This window comes from Leuciscus leuciscus (genome assembly GCF_965113295.1).
Source record: "Leuciscus leuciscus genome assembly, chromosome: 6".
In the NCBI taxonomy this organism is placed as follows: Eukaryota; Metazoa; Chordata; class Actinopteri; order Cypriniformes; family Leuciscidae; genus Leuciscus; species Leuciscus leuciscus.
In genome coordinates, this window is record NC_138730.1 from 19,982,691 (window position 1) to 20,006,967 (window position 24,277).

The following is a 24,277-nucleotide window of genomic DNA, read 5'->3' on the forward strand; positions in this document are numbered from 1 at the left end:
GGAAGAAAGCTCGTCTAACATTTTTAGGCTAGAACATGTAATATATAGCCCATCGTATACATTATTATTAATGCAGTCAAAAACTCTACAACTACTTTGCAACCAGGCCAGAAGCTTTGGCTCAGTTCGGCTAGCTTACGTTATCTGAAACTAAGGGAAATGTTAGTGGGTATGGGAAGGAATGAAGATGTATTTCTTAATTTTATTTTAAATTATATATTATACTGTATTAATTGTCTTTCTAGTTACATTAAGGCTACATGTATTAAAGCAGAGTGCTCTGGGTAATATTTTATATCCTGTCAAAACATACATTAATCATTGCCATTGCATTTGTATTTTTCAAAGATGTCAGGGAAAAAAGCAAAAATATATTTTACCATTTGAGATAATAATTAGCATTGTACCAGAGTTTTTATAAGTTCAAGAAAATGATAATATTATTCATGACTCAAAAATGTATATTAGAAAAGAAAAAAAAACTATAATAAAATATATACTACAACAAACATAAAAAAAAAAAAGTATGTTTAAACTAGTGCTGTCAAATCGATTAATCGCATCTAACATAAAAGTTTGTTTATATAATATGTTTTAATATATTTGTTTTTCCAAACTGTTTGGAGCAATTTGTTTTTGTAATTTTTGTATATTTGTAATTTTGAAATATAGCCTAACATTAAAGAGTATATTTGATGTGATGAATTGCTCTGTCATTTATCAGATTTACCAATTGTTATAATTTCAATTTGTGCTGGTTAATTATGAACAATGGGTAAAATTGGGGGGCGGGGACTGGCGGGGGCGGGGCTCCATTAGGGCTCCTCCCCTAACCGCATGTGATCTCACTCCAAGCTTTTGATAAAACTTGAGAACCCTGCTCTAAGTAATATGCAAAAATGAACCCCCTCTGGGTGAAACAAGACCTCTCAGCTTCACGGTCCTGATAGTCGCATTGCCAGACCGTTGACTAAAAAGCATAACATTTTATTTTTATTGAAATAGATCCTACCACAATAATAGGTCAGCAAGAAGTACTAACAGACTGGAAATAAAATGCAATGTAAAGTCAGTGTGTCGTTTATTTGTTTGTTTTTTCCCCCTCATAATTGTCTAAATCTGTTAGATTCTAGTTTCTCTTTCTGAAGCGCACAGTTGAGAGTTCGGCTCACTGACTCTCTCACTGATCTAAGTGTGTTAGTCATGACATCATTTCCATGCTGTGTGTTTTATCAACAATAAAGCATGGTTGTCATGGTCACTGATCTGTTTAGCAGACTCTGATGAGCTCAAGGAAAGGTCAGTGTTTGTGTTATTAAGTAGATGAAGTCAGAGAAGAGCTTCATGCTGCTTCACCCAGACCTAAGCAAAGAAAGATTGTTTCTTGTGTAGATCAAATCAAGCATTGGGTCAGTTTTAGCGCTGTATAATTATTCTATTTTCAGTGATCCTCGACCATATTGTCGCATTCAAAAACAATACGTCACTCTAGTTCAAGTGTTGAAGTGATTTTAATCCCAGGTGAGGGGGTTTGAGTGCATTGATAAGTTCCTGAAAACCCCAAAACCAGCTTTAAACAGAGCTCATCTAATCATTACTATTTGTGTTATAATAAATATTTCATCAGAAATATAACTGGAGCTAAAGCGGTTACCCAGACAGCAATATAGTGTCAGCCCAGATCCGGCCCACATCTGGTACGTGTGGATTCAATGTGGACCGGATCTGGACCGACACTATGTTGCAGTCTGGGTAACGTGTGACATCATCACTGTAGTACATTATCCTTCTATCAGTGCCAGATTGCATTCAAGTAAAGCCATACCATCAGATTCATCCCTGGGACTGTGGAATGAATTAATATACTTGTATTAAAAATACCTTTATTCAGAAAGGATGCATTAAACTGATCAAAAGTGACAGTAAAGCATTAATAATGTTACATAAGATTTCTATTTTAAATAATATGAATGCTGTTCTATTGAACTTTCTATTCGTCAAAGAATCAAATAAAAGTATCACGGTTTCCACTAAAATATTAAGCAGCACAACTGTTTTCAACATTGATAATAATAAGAAATGTTTCTTGAGCAGCAAATCAGCATATTAGAATGATTTCTGAAGGATCATGTGACACTACATTAATTGGATCTACTAGGTGCATGCAAATGATAAAAAATACTGGAAATGTAAACTGTATATGTATATATAAATAGCCATGTACATTGCAATGAAACTGCTTTATAAATAAAGAATGCTAAAAATATTATATCTATTTTTTTAAATAATCTACCAGTTTTTGTTTTGTTTTTAATGACCCTACAAGTTCGATTAAACCATCAAAATATGAGGACAATATATAGCTCACAGAAAAATACATTGACTACAGCATAAGTTTTTTAAGAACCATTTAACTGGTTCTGTCTTGTTTGTGCATGTGTTCATCATTTCTTTGTATGACAGCCCGACCAAAAATGATGTCTTCACAATTTGGCATGTTTTATTGCATTATCACAAATAAAACAATTGACTCAGAGCACAACTACACAATATGGTTGCAAAATCTTTAGCACATTTTTGATAATTTGAATAAAGTTTACATTTTCCTAGGCCAGACACGACTTATGGCCACTCCTGTGTAAAGTGCTGTTATGTGGCAAGACGGTTTTATCCGTAATAGGTTACTACAATAATAAGAATATTTCACACACATAACAGTAATACAGATGCTAAGCTACACAAGGAAGTCCAGATGGGATGACATAACTATTCTTCACTGTGTTTTGTTCTGTCCAGGCCCGGTTGTGCCGTACACAGCCGTGTACAGCACCAGAGACGGAAAGTATGAGCGTGAGTCCTCTGTTACACTATCACAGACACACGATCTCATTCACTTTATCAGCTCTGGACACAACACGCCAAGAGCTTGTTTTACTGGAAAGGTATTTCTCACCCAAAGGACATGATAGAAGACCTAGATATGCGCTTTATCAATGGAGGTGTGCTTGAAGATAAACGCTACAAGAAACACTTCAAATGTAAGATAAACATTTAACGAATTCAGTCAGACGAATTGTTTTAACACCATGTCCTTAGTGGAAGACGATTGAGAATGTCTTGAAGAATTAGCAGTGATTATCATCGACCCCTTGAGGAGAAAAAAAGGAGGAGGACAACAGATTGATCTGACTTGCTTTAACTCACTGATTCACTGGCGCTCATAAGTGTTCATTTCGACTCCCATATTAATACTTGTCTCTGTCGACATTCTGATGAAAAACATACTAATGTCATTTTATTAAAGTTGATGTTTTACCAGTGTACTTTACTACCATACACTATCGTTCAAAAGTTTGGGGTGGGGTTTGGGTGACAGCAAAGACATTTATAATGTTACAAATAATTTCTATTCCAAGTATGAATGTACTATTCATCAAAGAATCTTGAAAAATATTAAGCAGCACAACAGTTTTCAACATTGATAATCAAATCATCATATTAGACTGATTTCTGAAGGATCATGTGACACTGAAGACTGGAGTAATGATCCTGAAAATTCAGCTATGACATTACATTTTAAATATGTAAAGTAGAAAGCGGTTTGATCAAATTACTCAAGCCTTTGTGAGCATAAGAGACTCCAGAATATCGTACCAACCCCAAACTAGTGTACATTTGATAGCATGTAGAGATGCATCTCTCTGAACTTCTATGGTTTCCCTCAGATGTGAAGGATGTGGAGACTAATGAGAATTTGAACACCACCGTGAACAACACACAGATGCCCAGAGTAGAGTACGAAAAGATCAGCGTTGATGATTACAGTGAGTATAGAATAAATTTTTTTTTTTTTATATATATATATATAAGCCAATGACTGACAAAGCACAGTAAGTTTTCCATCATTTGTACAGGTGTGAACACCCAGATTCTGAAGCCAGCAGGGTTTACAGAGAAGGCTCACTACCCCGTCCTGCTGCTGGTGTAAGTGTTACACACACTGAACTGACACATGATACACACCAAGCACACAGAACACAAGAACACAACCCAGTATTCCTCCAGCACATGAGATATTCTCAGGAGTGACTGCATTAGTGCCGCTGTTGCCGCGGGTGAGTATCATGAAAGGCATCAGGGCTTTTTCTCTCCAAAATCAAATGAAAGAAAGAAGGAAATGATGCCTATTTAGGGTCATTATGATTTTATTTTTTGCATTGTGAGATTATTTTCCTTCTGCTCCACCCGGTTCTTTTTTCTCTCACCCTCTCTCTCTCTACATATGAATTCAGGTCAATTTATTTCACAGTCATTTCAATGGCAAAAACTAGTGTCCCATATAATTTAGTGTCCAATATGACATGTACAATATAATTGACATTTTTTCTATATCATTTCTTTTTTCTTATTCTTTCTTCTCGTTTCTTTTCTTTTCCTTTTGTTTTGGGGAGAAACCTGACAATTCTCTATAACATTCATCCAGTAAGTTTTAAGAAGGTATCTGAAACCATATGAAACAGCAGTGGAAGTGTTGTGATATTGTTTTGAGGCCTCTCTTTGATCAGATGTACTGAAGCGATTGACTCGCTGTGATAGGGACGGCACCCCCGGTGGTCAGGTGGTGACGGAGCAGTTTCAGGTGGACTGGACCACGGTTCTGGTCAGCTCCTTCAACATCATAGTCATGCGCCTGGACGGCCGCGGCAGTGGGTTTCAGGGCACAAACCTCCTCCACCGCGTGAAGAAGAAACTGGGAGAGTTTGAGGAGAGAGACCATCTGGAAGCTCTTAGGTCAGATCATCGACGGGAACTACAATAAAGCAGCATCAATCCCGAACGACAGTTTACTTCACGTTTATATCTCTTCTGTGATTCTCTGCAGAAATATAGCACAGTTCCCGTACATTGACACCTCAAGAATTGGAGTTTATGGAAAGGTGCGTTTGCTTGTTGACTGTTGGGGAATAACTGACTACAAGTAGTAATGATACTAACACACATATATATATATAGACCTTTAAAGCCTACTGTCATATTTGATTGAATTGAAAAAAGCCCTCTGTATTGTCACCATGAGGCAAACTTTGCTGAAAAACCTGTTGTACACAATCTGCTACATGCCTTTTGTCATCTGATTAATAGTTGTTTATTAAGTATTAAATGCCTTTTAGTGTAATTGTAAAAATGTCCACCTGCAGGTTGTGTTACACGTGTCTTTTTACTGTGAAATCTTTACTGATTTTTATAAAGTAAACATAAAAAATAACATTAATATTGCTAGTAATGCTATCAAATCGATGAATTGCAATTAATCGCATCTAACATAAAAGTTTGAACTTAAGTGTGTGTGTGTATTATTAAATATAAATATATATATATGTGTGTGTGTGTGTGTGTGTGTATATATGTTTGAGTGTGTGTTTGTATGTATTTGTATATATGCATTTATAAATATACGTGTGTATATACACACACAGACATGGATTATATATATATATATATATATATATATACATGCACATTATGTAAACAAAGACTTTACAGTATGTTAGATGCAATTAATCGATTTGACAGCACTAATATATGTGTTTGTATATGTACACACATACACACACACAATGTATAATATATATGAATATAATCATATACACACATATATTATATAAACACAGACTTTATTTTAGAAGCGATTAATCGATTTGTCAGCACTAACTGCTAGTAATATTTCAAGAGGAACACTTACTGGAATGAAGCATCTTAAGTTTACTTGATTATCCGTACATCATTTTTTCGAAAATCATGTTAAAATGTATCAAATATGACAATTAAGGAACGTTTATTTGTTCATCCCTCAATCATATATTGCATTGTTTGTACATGCATGTTTCGCCCCCCACCGTAAAACTACAGAGCTTTGATTATAAAACTAAGCATTTAAATTTGTATCTTACTAAAACATATTATTGGAAGATTAAGATTCACAACTGATATATATATGCATTTTTGTCAGCTATACTGTTAAAAAGATCTCATTTACATTACAAGCTTTCAAAAGTATCTTACTTTTTGGTCATTTAAATAACAACTGCATCAAATTGCATATTTTTGCTCAGTTCTGGATTCTGAATGAAACTGAGTTTTTTTCCTCTTGACAAAATGCTGTGATTGTTTTTATATCACATTAGACCTAGAAAACATTTTATTTGTAATAACATACACTGATGATTCATTCGAAATGTGGAATTTTTATTGTGTAAGTGGAGTTTTGATTTCAAGTTGCCTTCAGGTGCTCTGCATTGTTGGATTCATATTAATATTCTCAAAATTCTCTCCTGATGAAATGTATGACTGTATCATTCAGCATCAGTTATGTTCATGCTTGACTAATAACCTTTTTTTGTTGTTGTCTGCCTCAGGCATATGGAGGATATCTGACCAGCCGACTCTTGCGCTCGGATGAACTTTCAAACATGTTTAAATTCAAAATCAAGTGTGGCACTGCCATCTCCCCCATCACCGATTTCTCTTTATATGGTATGATGTCATATCCTGTCATTCATTTCTTTAAATAAAAGGGATGGACTCGTTTTATTGTTAATCGTGAACGTCTGTCCCACAGCTTCTGCATTTTCTGAACGCTATTTAGGATTACCGCAGTCCAATAAGAGAGTGTATGAGGTAATGTGTACCAACATAGTATGGTTCTAGGTCAAGTCAAATAAATGTTACATATTGCTTGTATTTTAATTGATTTATTTTTCAGATGACACATTTAACAGACCACATGGAGCAACTGAGGGACAAGAAACTCATGATAATCCACCCGACGGCTGATGGTAACCTTTGATTTAAGCTTCTTGTGCTTGACGTGTTTATTTCTGAAATACATGCTTGTATTAAAACTGTTTCACTGACACTAGATCATGTGTAACATTTCTTTGTTCACACAGAGAAAGTCCATTTTCAGCACACAGCCAAATTTATCACCAATTTGATAAATGAGAAGGCTAATTATACATTACAGGTAAGAGCTTCTCATCCACTATTTAAAGCTCTCAGCGACTGACTCATGTTTCGTCTTTTTAGTGGTTTGTTGCAACAAACATATTGCTCATACTGAAAGTCTTGCGATCTTAACTAATGACTAATTATTAAATGTTAATAACTCTTTCGGTACCACTTGTGCCATAAACATGAATGACACCTCAAATCTTGTGGCTCATTGAGTACAAATACAAGCTTCTCACATGAGTAATACATTTATTTTTCATTGAATATCCTGTTTCATTTGGAAATCGAGGGTAGTAAAATGGGTAGTACTTGAGTGGGTGAGGCAATTGCATACTTTTGTTCTTTTCTTTTTGTGTCAGATCTACCCAGATGAAGGTCACTTCCTTCACTCGAAAGACTCGCAGCAACATCTAAGTCAGTCGCTGGTCAACTTCTTCGTGGAGTGTTTCAGACCACCAGAGATACCGCCTGAAGAGAAACTGGAGCAGGACAACGAGGATGATGGTTAAAGTCCTATTCATATCCAGCACAAGCCAGCTTACAGCCCAATATGCAAACTCCTTCCCTCCATTACACCCTCCTTCATTCCCATGTTAGTTCTGATGGCTTCTCCTGAGCCTCTGCATGGACCACGCCCCTCAACTCTGATTGGCTCATTGGATCCAAGAAAGAGTTTGAATGACTTGGTGATAAAATAACCTGTGGAGGTACATGTTGAACCATTTCATACTCACAGTGTGAGAAAACTGGATGAACTGGAGTGATTCAGATAAACTGTCGAGCTCTTTTGCTTGTGTTCTCTTATTCGTGCATTGCTTACAGAAAGCTTTAAGAGATGACAGCACAATATACAGAAGAATGATTGGCCAGAGTACCGAAGCTGCAAATTACTCAATTATTTTCCCGGCTGCATAGCATTCTGAGTTTAATCCAGTTATTACAGTTTAGGGCCTTTATTTGGGTATAAATGTCATTGTGAACCCATTTGTTTCTGTCGTCAATGTCAACGTTATCAGGCCTGTTAGTGCAGAACAAATTTGTGGAAAATGTTCATAAAACCATTTCATGTGTCAGCTGAATGTGGCAATTTACGTAAGAAAAAAAATTGGAGCATAAGATTTGTTGTGATCGTTTCACAAGGCCTTTTGTTGCATCAAATGTGCTACAGTAAAACAGTTGCTTTAAAATGTATCTGTTGTAGTAATGATCCACAGGAGCATCCATATTGTTTATTAGTGAATCAGCCCATTCTGAGAAGGATAGTCGTCTTCTTTTTTTAACGAGTGCAGCTGCAAATCTCTATGGATATTCTTTGTCACTGTGCCTTATTGGAATAAACCTGCTCCGACCGGCAGTCCATGAGGTAGGACAAATCATTTATGGACAGATTGGGGGGGAAAAAAGATTAGATTTATGTTATCAAAGAGAGGACTAAGAACCATGCAACAATCCTGCCAAGAGCATTTTCTTTACAGTCCTGTGTTCTGGTTAAGTTGTAAATTAATACAGTAGGTTAACTGTGAATTCAGAATTCATAGGACTAGCATCTTTGGGCAGGTATGTGTTTTCCGTTTTATTTTTTTTTGTCATACATGGGTACGAAGGTCTTTGAAGAACGTTTTGCATAGAATATATTTTCTTGCTATATAATTTGGCATGGTGGCAAGATGGTTTCTTTTGTGTTAATGTATCTATTTTCATGTCACTACTTTTGACAGCTTGAATGTTCCTATGTGGTTCCACTGAATTTGTTGTTGTAAGTGAAATCCTGTCTTGTAAGCAGAATGCACTGTGTAAATTACTGTTTTGGTCCCTACGTGTGTACCTTGTACATAAAGCATTTTGAAAGCTATTTTGTTTCTTTACTCATTTAAAAGCAATATACTGCAGGGTTCTATACAGCTGCTTTCATGCGGTTCGGTTTTATTGGACAAAGATTCAAGGCCTGTTTTTTTTTTTTCAGCCATCACCAATTTCATGCAAATTCCTGCAATGACAGTCTGCCCCCTTGTGGCCTCAAACTGAGACTGCCGAAGAACTGAAATAATGCAACACTAGTTATTTATCAGACAAAAAGGGTTTATTTTCCAGTGTTTTACAATGGGTGTCCACCACAAGTGCAGACCCAGCATGATACAAACAGTTAGGGAAGCATTGTTCACACAAGAGGAACCTCAGAGATGATTAGCATGTCCCTTAACCTCACCTCTGTATCGTACAATACTTACAAAAAGAAACGGATGTTATGAAGATGACCAAAGGAAGAGGAGCAGCTAAAACATGTAATAGATATGTACATTTAAGTTACTTATTTTACAGGAATATTTAAAATTCAAGTCTGGTTAAAATACCAAATGCAAAACTTAAAACAATAATGCATTAAAATAGTGTTAAGACCCAGGAGGAATGATGTTGGAATGGAAGCTTCTCATTTTTACAAGAACGAAGTCTGGCTGAGGTGTAGAAAAAAAGACGTTTTTTTTGTAAGTGAGATGTGGCACCTTCAACTACCCAAGACCAGTATTCAATATGAGGCACTTTCATGATCCAAAGACACCTGATTTGTTCTTAAACAATCCATTCTTTTCCCATATTATTTTCCAGCTTTATACCAAAGACAGTACTCATGTCTCAGTAGTCGTAGTATAACAAACATCAACATGTACACAGCAATTTGCATCAGAGGGAAGTTTTGAATTCCTTTTTGTCTTCCGTTATTTAAAAAAAAGTTGACTGCCGAGTGTCTGCCATGCATCGCATTTAAAAAGGAAAACGAAACGGACACCGTTCCATAGCACAGCACGCAAAGCAGTCCAAACACAGGCAGAATAAACAAAAAGCACAGAAAGGGGAAATATATACAGTTCATAAATGAAAATGGCAGTTTGTTTAGTATTACAACAAGCAGATACATTCTTGTTTTGGTTACTGAAGGATCTATCACAACACCAGGGGCCTCTTTACACTTTCCAATAAAATGAATCTTTTGTAAAGGTTCAAGATACTAGTCTTCTCAACATCCTACAATTCCAGACTATTGACCTACCTGCTCAGCCTATTTCTCTGTTACTTGCCTTTATCTTCCAAGCCATTTGGACTAAAACTGCTCCATTATGTGATGTCTCAGTCATCTTAACTCTACACTCAAATCTAAAATCTATATTCACTGGAACTCGAGCTCACCCAGTTTTCCATCAATACTGCACTTCGGTTGGCCTACAGTGAGAGAGCCTCTGTTCACTGTACAACATTGGGTGTGTACGTAATTTCATTCACAGAAGGAAATGTCACAGGATGTTTTAAAAATATTTCTTGCAACTCTACCTTGTCCAGAGAATGCTCAACATCAATTTCATACAGACTTTCTCCTGATCTCGAACATCACACACACAAACACACTCTGCTCATGACATTCGACTAGCATTCTACCGCTGACGCCAACATGGCTTACAAGCATCACTCAGGTACCTTAAACATGTCAATACTCAGACACTCATAAAATGTGTACTCATATATAGGTATATATACACGAGTATACACTCACACACTTTCACAGGTACTGATAGAAACGGGAACGGACCACTTGAGCACCAGAGAGTTTGTGAGGGTGGGCATCCGCGGCTAGGCTAAGGCTCTTGTTCTGAGCGGCCGCTACATCTCCATTGAGGAGCTGACCCAAGTGTGAGGGCCCAGCGGATAACAGGTCTCGTGATCGGGAAGGGTGCAGGTCCAGCCCATCCAGGCTAACTTCAGGGTTGCTGGTGCGGTGTCGCTCTCGAGCTATCCAGTCTCTGATGGAGAAGTCCTGCGAACTGCACTTGGGCTTTAAACGATCCATGGCCGAAAGCTCGTTGCCCTCGACTCTTTGCCAGTCCCCAATTACTGACAACTCGGCAAAGTCCCGCTGACCACCCATGGTGTGCCTGCGGCGGATATTGCTTTTCCGTTTACTTCGAGTCTCGGGGGACCTGGTGCGCTGGGAACCCACCCCGAACATGTCATCAGCTGATGTCCGCAGTCGGCATTTTAACCGGTCGGTGATTTTGATTCGCCACATGGGTTCGGCACGCTCAGATTCGCTGCGAGAGGAAGAGCTAAGACTACCAGTGGAACGGCCCTTGACTGTATCCAGCACTCTTGATAGTCGACAAGACTCCTTATCGCTTCTGCTCCCATCTGCTGAAGACTCGCTGTCCGTCTTCTGCCGACTCCCCCTCTTGCGTGCCAGGGTATCGCACGCGATGATTCGATGGGAGGAGATGAGGTTCGGTACATCCTGCAAAGGTGTGACACCGCCCTCCAGTTGGATGCTATCTTCAGTTGGCCCGCTTTCTCGGCCACCGGCAAAGACTGATAAGTCGCTCTCACTGTCAGTCTCCATTGCCCGTCCCTCACTAATGAGTTCACTTCTTTCATCGTCAGCATCATCACCGCGGCTTTCAGCAACAGACTGCACCTCTGGACTGAGGGCAACGGATTCCACTCCTGTGTGGAAAGTCATGGAGGAGGTGGTGGAGTAATCTGATGTGATAGAGCAGACTTCTGCTCCTGGGCCCATTCCTGTATTCTCCATCCAGTGGCCTGGGGTTCTCCCATGCCTCATCCTTGGTACTGAGGCCTGGGAACTGGTGCTGTTAAGTGTGCCCAGATCTGAGACACAACCATCATCATAGTTGGAGGGAGGATCGGACAGGGAACTTTGGCGAGTCAACTGCATGTGATAACTAGGTTTGGGTGATGTAATGATTTTAGGTGAGGGACAAGTTTGTCGGGGCAAGTGTTCAAAGATGAGCTGCTTGTTTTCAGAGGCGAGGTCAAGACACTCTCCTGGGCTCTGGTCATCATCCTCAGTCCTTTCTATTTGGTCATCGAGCCCAACTTCACTCTCAGCATCTTCGGTTTGATCATCAGCAGGCCAATTTGGATCATTTTGCACCGGAAGATTCATTTTGGAGAAACAAGCATCCAGGTCATCATCAGAGCTGCTCGGCTGAGGCTTGTCCTTGGGCTTTTTGCGTTTGCGGCTAGCAAAGATGGAAGAACGCAACAGCTCTCTACTATATTGATCCTTACCAGATCCCCAGGAACCCTGCTACAGAACCAAGCACATAAAGAAAAGTGTAAGTTTACAATACATTGTGATTATCCCACATTTCAGGGAATTGGCTGTTGAAGAAGGAGTCCTCTCCTCTTTCATATAAGGTGATTTTGTAATTATCTCAAGAGATAGTACTCACCTTTGATTTGGCAGAGTCACTGGTGGTTGAATCTAGTGGAACAGGGAAAGAAAAAAGTAAGTAGGCCATTTCAAGTGGAATCAAAAGGAGGGGTCAAAGAGCCAGAGACAAGGGGAGACTGAAATATAAATATCCTTCACCACAACAGCAGCGGAACAGCACAAACAGTGGAGTCATGTAGAGATCCGAGAGATGAAGGCGACACACTTAAGCCATCAAACACAGAGAAATGGAGGAAAGAGGAATGAGTGATGACAAGAACCCAGCAGTGTGCAGTAGGACAGGAGGCAGTTCATGCACACATTCACACAGACAGACAGCCTGTTCACAGTGAGACCCTCAATTACAGACACACACACACACAGCCAGCAGAACATGTCTACAGGCATTCTTTCCCAACTCAAGAGACATAACCAAGGCAGGGATAGACATCATTACAGCTATGTAAAAGGGACGAGAGCTGTAACAAATCTGGTCGGAAACTGGATATTGCTGCTATTTGCAAACGGCTAAGAATGCTTAAATCTTTACTTTCGTAAATCTACATTAGATGGCTATATTGCATCATGGGATTTATATGCTTTATGCATGCACATTATGTCACTCATTCACTTGGAAACATGAAATGTTTGATTTTTTTTTTGTTAAGTTTTGTGTTTTTGTAGCCTACTATGTAATATATGTCATGGCATTTCTAGTAATTGGAAGGCAATATGTGGTTGTAGTGCACAGCAACTATTAAGCTCAAATAATTGTGATCATTCAGCTAACTAATTGCGACAAGTTTAGATATCAGAAGTTTGAAATTAAGGAAAAGTTTTTTTTTTTTTTTTATGAGACAGGCAGAGATGTGAAGTTGTTGTGGAGTAAGGAACATTTTAAAACAATGTTTACACTGGAGGTCGCCACGTAGCTGTACTGTGCTTCGCTAGTCCGCCTACTGAGTTAAATTACGCGACCTCCACAGTCTGCCCTTTCATTAAATGTCACCACATCACGTCTGATTATTTTCATGAGAAGTTACAGCAGTTACACAGCACCTGAATGGTAGCTCGTGCCAGTCTGAACGTTTACTGGTAAAATCAGTCACTTGGGGAATCGTATCTGTGTTGAACGGTATCAGCTTTTCGATGCAGAACATGGAGATGGAGAATGAATTAAAGCACTGAGAGACTATGACAAGGGACAACAAGGGTCAAATATGACAGGAGGGCAGAAAGGGGCTAAAGGGGCCAAAGATATAAGGTGGTAGAGCAGCTACGAGGAGGAAGCAAGTTACTACTTCACCACTCAAAAGCCCCTTTGCTCACTCTCCATCAGAGATACTAATGGTTTTGGATGGTATGAGATTCAACGGGAGCTTTATGATTTAAGCCGGCTCAGCCCCTCACCACACCCCTTCAGACATCATCAATGACAGTTACTGTATGTCACATGACTGGAAGAAATCCTGGAGACCATACCATGCTAGAACTCCATGCGGTCAGCTTCAGAGACAACGAGAGACAGCAAAGAGGCTTTTCAGACACATTACACCATCACAGCTCTGTATCCTCTCTGTTAATAATAGTCTTATAAGATATGAAACGTGCAACACGACGATGACAAATATCAACTTCTCTGACACTCTTTTTTTGTTTCTTTTGTTTTCTGGTGGGTTTGTCCCGGATTCACTTTCAATTTATAAGAATCGGGGATTTCTGCAGACTAGGCAGCTACACTGGGGACAACACTCCTCCTTCTTCCTACAGTCCCAGCTGTCCATCACAGACATTACAGAGTCCATCAGTGACATCACCGAGTGATAGACGCCGCCCACTTGGCCTGTGTTAAGATTGGGTAATGTGTGAGCAGTGCTGGACAGGGACAAGGGAGAAGAAAAACACTAGAGACAAGATGGGTCAGACGGGTAAACCTTTGGTGGTTTTTCATTGATTTTTCCATTTCTTTTGGGAAAGAACATGCCAGGTTAGCACAAGAGAAGAGTAAGGAGGGAAAAGAACTGAAAGAAAAGGAGGAGTGGAGTCATAACAGAGACTAAAGCATTAGGGAGGGATGGCAATGGGTGAGGATCAAACCAATACAAACCAAAGCAAAAGGAGAATTCTGGAGAAATCATACAATTGAAATAAAGACAACTAGTCAAAACAATGGCTGAAGGTAAAGAAAAAATTAAATGAAATAGATTGATTCATAAGCTTCACAAACAAAGGAACTATTTTATCCAATTTTTCAAACAGCTCATCAAATACATTTGACCAATGCAAAATTGCTAAAATAGTTCACCTTTACATATGCACCAATACATATCTGGCAAGCTTGCTCTTGTTTGCTCTAAACATTGACAGATTTAAAATGGCAAGCATGGGTATCAGCTAATCATCTGAAATATACTAAGAGAGTGAACATACACACATACACACACACCAACATCTGAACACCATGAATGTTTCAATTTGGTTTTAAATAATATCCATTCTTCTAAACTCATATCCCTGGCCTGGAACTGTTGGACTATAAAGGCAAGATTACCTGAGACGTCTCCGGGCGATGGAGCAGTGCGGCCAATGTTGGTCAGCAGATGGTCAATGTTGGGCACAGGCTGAGACTGAACAGTGCTCTCATGCTCCACGGTGGTCTGACATACACAAGGAACGAGAGGTACAAATTCATGTCACTAATATGAGGCATGTCGAAAACATTAAGTGCAGTCTTAAGCATGTGCATGTATGAGCTTTGCCAAACAGACAAACATTTTCTTTTAAAACCGATTTGAAACTCAATGCAAAGATTATGTGTTTCGTGAGCAGTGGCAGCTTCAACCGCCATGTAAACCATGCAAATGCTTGGGGCCTTAGTGGGTCCACAAGTGACAATAAATCGTGTTTTTTTTTTTCCCAGCAAATCAGGACTTGAAATAAATTGTCAATTTCTTGAAGGTTTACAGTCTGTTACTGCATGAAAGTGAAGAGCAGAAAGTAGTGGAATTGGTTAGTTTATTAGTTCTTTGTTGATTTTGTATTCAGCTTTTTGAAAGACAAAGCAAGTTTGTATTTAGTAGCAGTGGATTTCACTCAAGGACCAGTACCACAGCCATTTAAAGAAGAAGCACTGTATGCTATGAGTGTACGACCTGTGCACTGTCCGCTATGAGTTAAAGTGGCTCTCTTCGATTCTGCATAAAGATGCAAAGCTGCATGAAGCCTTATTAAAGTTAGCTTCGCACTTGCCTCACACCCTAGTATCAGATGTACCTGTAATGCAGCTTTTGTTCTGTAGAAAATGAAATGATGCATCAGGTCTGAACTCTGCTTAGGGTCTGAAAAATTATAAACCTGCCTCCGTAAGAGAGAAGGCAGTCCTTTAATGTTGTCTTGGATGAATTTGCTTTACAAAAGCGATGTGGCCATTTAAGTCCCTAACAACATCTGAATGCGCTGAGGGGATTTCAAGAAACAATGGACCTGTTTCAATACAGATGTTAATACCAGGTGGAAATGGGACCATAAGGAAACTGAGCAAATGTTGAGGATGACTCTTCGTTTTCCTGACCAGTGTTACCTTAGAGACTCAACCGTTATACTGAGCCAAGTCCCAATTACTGGATTTTGGAAAGGATTGCAAGGAGATGCTTGTTTAGGGCTGAGAAATCCACTCAAGAGGAGAATGGCAGGAAGCTACATACTCACCGTTGGCTCTTCATCTCCATCTTCTGTAAAGAACCAATCATACTGTAGAAGAGAATATCAGACAAAGTTAAGCAGAATTCAGACATCAATTTATAGAGATGAAAGGAAAATGGTCTTACTTGCTGAATGAGAGTCTCAACGATCTTGTACTGATCAGGCATGTGCGTGACCATGTGCGTCATGTTGTCTTCAGAGGTTCTGACAAGGGTTGGGCCAAACACGATGGCCAAGTTACGGGGCTCCATCTAATTAAACACAAAAAAAGCTTCCATAAAGAAAGCTTTCAATTCCTTTCTTTTCTATCTACAAGAGAAATTATTGACATCACACAACAAGCATCTGTGCTTCCGGGTTCTTCAGACAAGCTGTGACAGCACTGCAGTTTTAATGATCTGTTAAGAATTATATAATTTAATGTTTAACTTTTATGAAAGTGATAATTTACAGTGAAGTCATATTAAACACAAAACCAGCTTAAGGTTTCGTTTCAATTTATTTCTTGTCACAGGTTGTTCAATACACCTAAACAGGGTAAACGAACTGAACATCTGCCAAGCTCATACCTTGTTTTTCTCACAGTTTTCAGAAACAGTTTTGAGATGTCCAGAGAGGAACTTGAGCGTTTCATAATGATGGTCTGGTAATTCATGTATCTGGGAGGAATAAACACAGTAAATATGATTTATTTCATTCTGTTGATCTTATTGCTGATTACAGTAATTCTATTCCTCCAATCTAGTAAACATCAGTATTTAGTAAATCAACAGCAGTCTTCATATAATGTGTACCAGTCTCTTCAGTGCTTTCAACCGCTCAACAGGGTCCTCCATTCGATTGGCATCAATAAAGTTGGAATATTTTTCTATGATCAGAGCAAAACAGGCATCATTAGAACACTCCTGAAGTCAATTAATCAGGATCCAAAATTCAAAAAGTTACTATAGCAAAGAAATATTTCTGCTGAATATAAAAAAATAAAAAAATTACTATGGAACTTATTACTTAAACAACATTTACATTTACTTTTTTTAAGATTTTATAATTTTCCACACATTTTTCCGGCCTGCAAAGATTAAAAAAAAAATCCTAGATATTTTCAGGTTTTCCATGACCCTATAAACTGACTACTCTCGTCCTCTAGGAGGAGTGCTTCCTCCACAAGTGGAGAAAATAGGGCTTAGATAAAAGTTTCTCTCTATTAGAGAGTGCCGTTTTCCATGTGTTTTGTACAAAGCCGGAAGAATCATCTTTTCTATGCGATCACGGGTCTCACCATTAGTAAACAGAGGCTCAGGAAGTTTCCTGAAAAAGGACTTTAGCAAACTGCTGATCACATTGAGGTCTCGCCACTTCTGCTGAACAAAATAAAAGCATATAGATCAGGTCTGCCTTTATGGTACCACAGCTCATATATGATTATCACACAAGGCAAAGTGTTCACTCACGTCATCCTCGATATCAATGTCTGTCATGCCTTTAGTGTCTAGCTCCTCCTGCATGCTCGAGATGGCAGCGTTGTTTCCAGGGACTCTATAAATCCCTGTGTACTCTAGCCCTCTTTCCTCCACCAGCTTACAACACACCTCCACGATCAAAGGTACAAACTATAACACAGAGAGAAATTTGTGTTATTTTTAATATCATATAATCTTACAAATCGTCAAAAAGGTAGGCCATATTTCACCCTAAAGTCAAAAGAAAAGAAAAAAAAACAGGAAATTACATTTTGCATTAAGAAAATTAAACCTATTTTTATAACCATTAATTGTTTTCCCATGATGACCTTAATTTTATGACAATTAAGCCTATTTACTTAAGAAAAACCCCTCCTCAATACTGTAATGTGAAAACAATTTTTTTTTTTTTAAATGAAGTAAAGATTTAATTGTAAGATATTCAGATATATTGTATTGATCGTTAGAGGGGGAAATATACTAGCACTGTCAATGCAAAAATTTGTTCTAAAATAGATGTACCTGAGACATCTCCGGGCGATGGTGCGGCCAAATTTATTTTACTTCATGCAAAAATACAATTTCTTTTTTTCCCCCATTTGCTTTTTGAAGTGAAATGTAACCTTGACATGTTTGTGTGAGCTTCACCAGTAAAAGTTTAATTTGCTTGACGCAGAACCACATTTGTAATATCTGGCATCTCTTACTCTGTTGTTTTGTGCAGGGGGGCAATTATCCAGTCGCATTCCAAACGTGACGCCAGCAGCGGGTCTCTTATCTTGAGGCTTCTTCTTCAGGCCTGGAATTCCTCTCCTCCAAGCGGCTTTATCTCTCGGAGGACTGGAGTCATCTGAGACATATCGCTGACATCAACATTTCACTGATATCAAAGCACATTCAATGGGTTTCAGTGTCATTTCACAATGCCACGTGTTACCTTTGCTCCTCTCCTGTTCGTTTCTGGGCGAGTAGGGGCTCTGACTCTTACTGCTGCCACCCAGCAGAGTGTGTCTAATGCTGAGAGACTGTCGTGAGGTCTTGGGTGACGGCTCGGTCTTACTAATGGGTGCACTGAAACAAATACACACATATTATTGGACACTGATCATAAGGCAAGCTTACGCAGTTCAACACATATGTGAAGAGGTAAGAGAAAGGAATGGTTTAAAAAAAGACCTAGACTCTGTCCCAAAATCTAGTAAAAAAAAAAAAAAAAATTACACAAATACTATAGTAAAACCTATTTTATTTAACAGTAAAACTAAAATTACAATACTAATATTTATGACTGACTTAATTTCTTCACCTTGGGGAGCCCTTAATGCTTTTAGGATTATATGTGCTTCTCATTACAAGTTTGGGAAGATAGTTAGTGCCTGTTGCGTTCCCAAATGCACACTATAAGCGACCCAAACTCCGAGCAGATGCAGAGATGGAGTTTGTATGGAGCAGAATTTACTGTGAGCCGATTCACTCTAAGACACTAAAATCACAGGATCATGAGATGCTTGTGTGTAAAAGATCACGGTGCCACGCTTCACTATGAGGAATGCAGGGCGGTTATTTATTGATTTAAATTACAGCTAAACCATATCGCAATTTCAGTTTTATTGCAAATAATCATGCAGCCCAAGTAGCAACATAATTAGTCGTAGCTAAACTATGACTATCTCAACGAACTATGAGTGCTAGCCAAGTCTTGTGGGTGGGCATGCTTTTTGTGTGTGTGTGTGTGTGTGTGTGTGTGTGTGTGTGTGTGTGTGTGTGTGTGTGTGTGTGTGTGTGTGTGTGTGTGTGTGTGTGTGTGTGTGTGTGTGTGTTTGAGTGAGTGACAGCTGACAGAGCTTTGTTTCAACTTCAGGTTACATTTCTGTCAGGATGCTGCCAATCTAGACAGTGAGGCAGCTCACCATGATTTGGAACAGGGCCAATATGACTGAGCAAACATGCTGGTCTCTAGGAAATGTTCTTTACCTCATGGATATATACTCCTTAAGCTTTCTGTTGATCAAATCAGTGCTGGTTACGGCAGCGTTCTGAAAATACAAGACAAAGAATCATTAACTCTGTGGTAGCATGCAAACCTCAGTCTGAGTACAGCAACACAAATCTGATTGTGAGCATTAAAGAAAACCAGTTCCTCTAGCAACAAAAAGCCTACCCATAATACTCACACCTTTAGTAAAGAATTTCATCTCAACACTGATTTCAGCAGATGACAAAGCTCTGTTGTGTTAGCTTTTAGCTGGTTTTCACATGGTTTTGTATTAGGAAATGCTGACAAAGTTATGCAATACTACAATGTTTGTGCAGTCAGCTCAGAGGGGGCAGACATGGGCCACAGGCTTCACATGATGATATTAATCAGCTATGATGTTCCACTCATTTTTTTGTAAGGAGGATCATGACTTTTTAAATGTGTATTCAGACAGTGTTCTGAAAGGGTCAAGGATTGAGTGGTTAGCATGATCCTGTTATCCCCTGCTGGTAGATGCTGTACTACACAATTATGTGGGCAAAAAGCTTCTTTCTCCATGTATGGTAATTCAAAAGTATCTGTATATTCTGATCAAATAAATTGCAAGTAAAGTACGGATCACAAATATTTGACTGTATACAGCATATGCTTTACCAGTGGACCACTTAGAAGCATAAAATAGATTTTTCCCTGCCTGCTGCCTTTGACGTCACAGCTCATGCATCACCAGGAGTCACTAGAAGGCCAATTTGCCACAGCCAATCCAGCTTTGTCAGGTTGTCATTTTCCTGCAGTTACAGTAATTAGTCACATGGCAGTTATGGCTCAAGTGACTGGCTCAAAAATTGGTGTGCCCACAACCAAATGACCATTAGCAAAAATGACAACAGGCAATACTCTACATAAAACATCCAAGCTTGGCATGTTTAGATGAGATTTTTCTCATTAGAGAGAAAAAAAAAGTGGCCATTGTGAGTTTTTATATTAATTTGTTGACCCCTTTATACTCAGCCCTGAAGGTTTTTATTCAGCTTTGGAACTGCACACTTGACCATCTCTTTGGAAGTAAAAAATAAATAATCAAGTGGTTGCAACAGACACACTTTGTCTTAGACAGAATAGAGGTGTCACTCCATAAATTAATGTCTAAAGTACAAAATTAACCTCAGTTTTGACGCAAATACTAAAAAACACAGCGTATTTTTACAGCAAATGCCTGGCTTTAAAGTATACTATACTCCATTTGACAGCATAGACAAACACAGGTGCTCGACACATTCGCACAAGAAAGTGTCATCCTTGTTCAGTGTCTGCGTTATTTCTCTGCAGAAGTTATGACCAATAAAAAAAAAAAGTGTCTTTGTACTCTTTAAACTAGATTTGTGGGTATCTCTTAACCCTCTCACACAAGACCTCGCCAATGCAGCTGCAGTGTGAAGGTAGCCAAGAAGACCACGCTATCATTTTCAACAAACCTCCTCGTCCAGGTTGCTGTTTTCTTGAATGACTCTTATCCAGGACAGCATGTCCTCTCGGCCCTCTGCCTGAAACAGATACTCGCAGTCTGAAGTCGTTAGCCGTAGGACATTCTTGCGCTTTGTATCACTGTAGGAGATGTCAATCAAGCAGGCCTTGATGCTGATTGATTGAGGCTCGTCCTCCAGTTGGGAGTTGACATGAGCAAGCCCCTCCTTTTTGTCCTTATAGAGGTAGAGGGAGTGTCCACGCAGCACTGAATACATCTGTTTCCATGGCCGCATACCACCTCCTACTCGCTATAGATAGGAACAAATGTAAAAACTGGTTATGATCACTAATTTAAAATAATCACAGTAAAACTATCATCATTCCATTCGATATGCTCTTGAATGCATTTGGCACTATGGAAAATTCAACAGAGAAAGAGACTGAGAGATACTTTTCCCACCTTGCCCTTCTCTGTGTTGAGCTGTCGGAAATGCAGCCAACCCTCCTTGGTGGAATCACTGAAGATCTCAGTGGAGGAGTCCCTTCTGGAGCTGGAGTCATCAGATTTATGGCCATCAAGAGCCTATAAAACCAGAACAGTATTAGTATAAGTATTGGTTAAATATTCATTATTTTTGCCCTTATTCCAAAACCTGGTGAGTTGCTTGTGATCAATACACAGGCAACTCCCTTCTTAGGCTACCCCAAACTAAAATGGAACCTCGCAAGTGACTTATGTAGTGCTCTACATTAGGGATAAGGCATGATGATTGACTAGTCACCCAAGTAGGGGTGTCAATTGAGTATGACAGGGTATGCCATACCGTGGCTGGTCAGGTCAATGCAAAGTAGTATATTTTTATTGCAGGATTAACGGTGTTATATTACTACGTCTCACATATAATTTGTAATTGTTTAATAAGAGAGAAAAGCAAGTAAATTAAAGCGATCTGTTTGTTATATTCGTGTGGCATGAGTTTAACATCGCTGCAAATGGGTCTATTCACAATTTGATTTTGCAGCACTGAGTATTGGAGCCAATCAGAGGCATTTCTGTTGAAAATAGTGACCAATCAGTGGTGGTTAAGTTACTGGAAGCGAGTGGTGAATGAGTTTGTTTAACTCAAATTTACTACGTTTTACACACACGCAAATCCTGTCACAAAGCGGAGACACGATGCAAATACAAGATTCATTGTGAAGTTTAGTTTAGATTAAAATGAGTTTTTGGCACTGAACCGACTGACACTGTAAGTGATTACAAAGGAAGCGTTCTTTACTCGCAGGTCTGTGTAATTTTACTTGCAATTTCAAGAAAAGTCTTTGTTTTTCATGAGACTTTTTGACCTTTCCAACAAATATATACTTCACACTTCAGTACAAAAAGTGACAAATAGTTTTTTTTATTATCTTATAATAGTGTTTTGATCATCTCTCTAAAAAAAAATAAATGAATAAACATGTGAAACTATGTAATAGAGTGGAAGTGACTAATGAGCCAATAAGTGCACCTCTGCAGACATCTACTGACTATAATGGTTATATCATGTATTTTTTAGTAAGTGATAGTTTTCCTACATCATGAAACTTTGTGTTTTTTTTTTTTGGGTGGGGTCATTACGTTAAAAATAACATTTAAATTGGATAATATTCAGACTTTTGAACTTTGATGTGCTGGAAAAAGTTGTGTGAAGTACTTGAAAAGCACTTGAAAAGTCCTTCATTCTTATAACAGTGGTCTATAACTGTCTAATTTGCTGTTATGATCAAAGCTATATGTGATCCATCTTTGGACGAACCACACACACACGCTTAGTCACGTCGAGGGAGTAAGATTTGATGATGTCATCAGAGTTCGCCATACCTTGGCTTTTGGTGAATTGTCGCCACTGCACCCAACCCTACGATGAGAAGCCTATGGACTGCACACAATCGCTGAGACTCTAGCGCCATTACTTTAATGGGTCTGATTCTTTGTTCATCTTGGATGGACTTTTGTCAAAATGCAGTTTGTCTCCACAAAGGACACATGCGATATAGTCTTAAATTTGGCTAAAAGAATGTATATTAGATTGAACTTTAGGCACAGCTTTAAAATGCTCTCTACATAGGCATCTCAGTAGGTTTTGGAGCAAAGCCAACATCACCGTTATTAGTAAATGAGCGTTCTGGTTTAAAGAAAGCTGCTCTTTATGAGGGAGATTTTTAAGTGCATCTCTCACCTTCCTGAAAACACTTAGACTCGGTTTGCTGGATCGTCTGTGAAAATGAATGAATATGTTAGGCCAAACAACCATTCACAACTACAGTATTGGGAACCTCCAAATTTTATGATCCAGCGCTTTTAAAAGACACTTACCCACGTCCTTCCTCCCGGTAGTTGTCCAGACCCTCATCGTATGATTTTGAGCGCTCTGTTTTGGTTCCTGATTCCAGAATGGCATTTCTGAGAGATTCTGAATAGATGTAGACAAAAAAATATACAACATCAGCAACATGTTCAACAAAATGTTCCCTGTGCCATTCATATGGTGCTGTTAGATGTCAATAATTGTTCAAATAAATTGAAATCTACACAGAATTTCTTACCTTGGTCATGAGACAGTTGCCGGCGCATGAGGGGACTAGGGGTGGTAGGGCTTGGGCTGTCAGAGATTACAGCCTGAGCTCCAGAGATCACAGCCGATGCAGGAATGTGGCTGCCATCATGGTCTACACTAGGGCTGGCTGGCTCATCTGTAAACATAGTAACAGAGCAGTAAACATGTGAATAAAATAACTGTGCAAGCCTCTGTGTGTACATTTATAAACATGCATGCCAAAGAGAGCAAAAAAAGCTCCAACAATGAATAAAATATTAAATGTGCCCTACTATGCAGTACATATTCATGCCCCCATCATATATGCCTCAAAATATTAAACTAAATTTTAAAAGGCAGAAATCATTAGTTTGACCACAAAGTACATTTTATTAAGTTAACATGGGGCAAATTTTTTGTTGTCACCATTTTGTCCATCACCAAGGAAAGTTGGCAACTCACTCCAAAATGTCACAGGTGTTTCTATTTTTTTTTCTCTCTTTAATCAAAAACTTTCACACACACACAAAAAACAAAAACAAAACAAAAAATGTATTAGGTTTTAATTAGCAATTAATTTATCAGCATTCCTACAGGTTACTGGTCTGTCGTAATATCCCCTTTTTAATGTCATATTGCAATATCTTTTCAATTTGGTATGATGATGATAAACTAAAACTGATACACTAAAACTAACTTCAAGCAGACACCCTCACATTAGCCAACTACCAATACACTGAGCAATGAGCAATGGCTAACTTTAACTCTTTTCATTGTTCATTTTCTTGCCACAGGGTAAATAAAAAAAGTGCCTGAGTCTGACCAAACAAGGAATGACCCAAACTTAATTGATATTGTTTGA

The 24,277-nt window shown here is 38.7% G+C and overlaps 2 protein-coding genes across 15 annotated transcripts in view; one reads left to right on the forward strand and one right to left on the reverse strand.

Moving 5' to 3' along the window:
• Positions 1–8,863, forward strand: part of dpp6b (dipeptidyl-peptidase 6b) — a 149,870-nt gene extending 141,007 nt beyond the window's left edge. For all 12 annotated transcript variants that reach the window (XM_082171946.1, XM_082171947.1, XM_082171949.1 and 9 more), the window contains 10 exons: positions 2,797–2,850; positions 3,726–3,824; positions 3,915–3,984; positions 4,597–4,791; positions 4,883–4,937; positions 6,417–6,534; positions 6,620–6,678; positions 6,764–6,836; positions 6,951–7,024; positions 7,371–8,863. In XM_082171946.1, coding sequence (XP_082028072.1) covers positions 2,797–2,850; positions 3,726–3,824; positions 3,915–3,984; positions 4,597–4,791; positions 4,883–4,937; positions 6,417–6,534; positions 6,620–6,678; positions 6,764–6,836; positions 6,951–7,024; positions 7,371–7,520 — 947 coding nt within the window. In that variant the 3' untranslated portion in view covers positions 7,521–8,863. The remainder of the gene's footprint in view (positions 1–2,796; positions 2,851–3,725; positions 3,825–3,914; positions 3,985–4,596; positions 4,792–4,882; positions 4,938–6,416; positions 6,535–6,619; positions 6,679–6,763; positions 6,837–6,950; positions 7,025–7,370) is intronic.
• Positions 8,864–9,069: 206 nt separating this feature from the next.
• arhgap21b (Rho GTPase activating protein 21b) overlaps positions 9,070–24,277 on the reverse strand; it is a 55,200-nt gene continuing 39,992 nt past the window's right edge. For all 3 annotated transcript variants that reach the window (XM_082171938.1, XM_082171940.1, XM_082171939.1), the window contains 17 exons: positions 23,426–23,572; positions 23,196–23,292; positions 23,059–23,095; positions 21,297–21,419; positions 20,845–21,144; positions 19,366–19,427; positions 18,329–18,462; positions 18,099–18,241; positions 17,383–17,541; positions 17,211–17,289; positions 16,726–16,799; positions 16,501–16,590; positions 16,057–16,182; positions 15,938–15,979; positions 14,781–14,886; positions 12,249–12,280; positions 9,070–12,103 (listed from right to left, as the gene is read on the reverse strand). In XM_082171938.1, the coding sequence (XP_082028064.1) occupies positions 10,562–12,103; positions 12,249–12,280; positions 14,781–14,886; positions 15,938–15,979; positions 16,057–16,182; positions 16,501–16,590; positions 16,726–16,799; positions 17,211–17,289; positions 17,383–17,541; positions 18,099–18,241; positions 18,329–18,462; positions 19,366–19,427; positions 20,845–21,144; positions 21,297–21,419; positions 23,059–23,095; positions 23,196–23,292; positions 23,426–23,572 (3,293 nt within the window). In that variant the 3' untranslated portion in view covers positions 9,070–10,561. The remainder of the gene's footprint in view (positions 12,104–12,248; positions 12,281–14,780; positions 14,887–15,937; positions 15,980–16,056; positions 16,183–16,500; positions 16,591–16,725; positions 16,800–17,210; positions 17,290–17,382; positions 17,542–18,098; positions 18,242–18,328; positions 18,463–19,365; positions 19,428–20,844; positions 21,145–21,296; positions 21,420–23,058; positions 23,096–23,195; positions 23,293–23,425; positions 23,573–24,277) is intronic.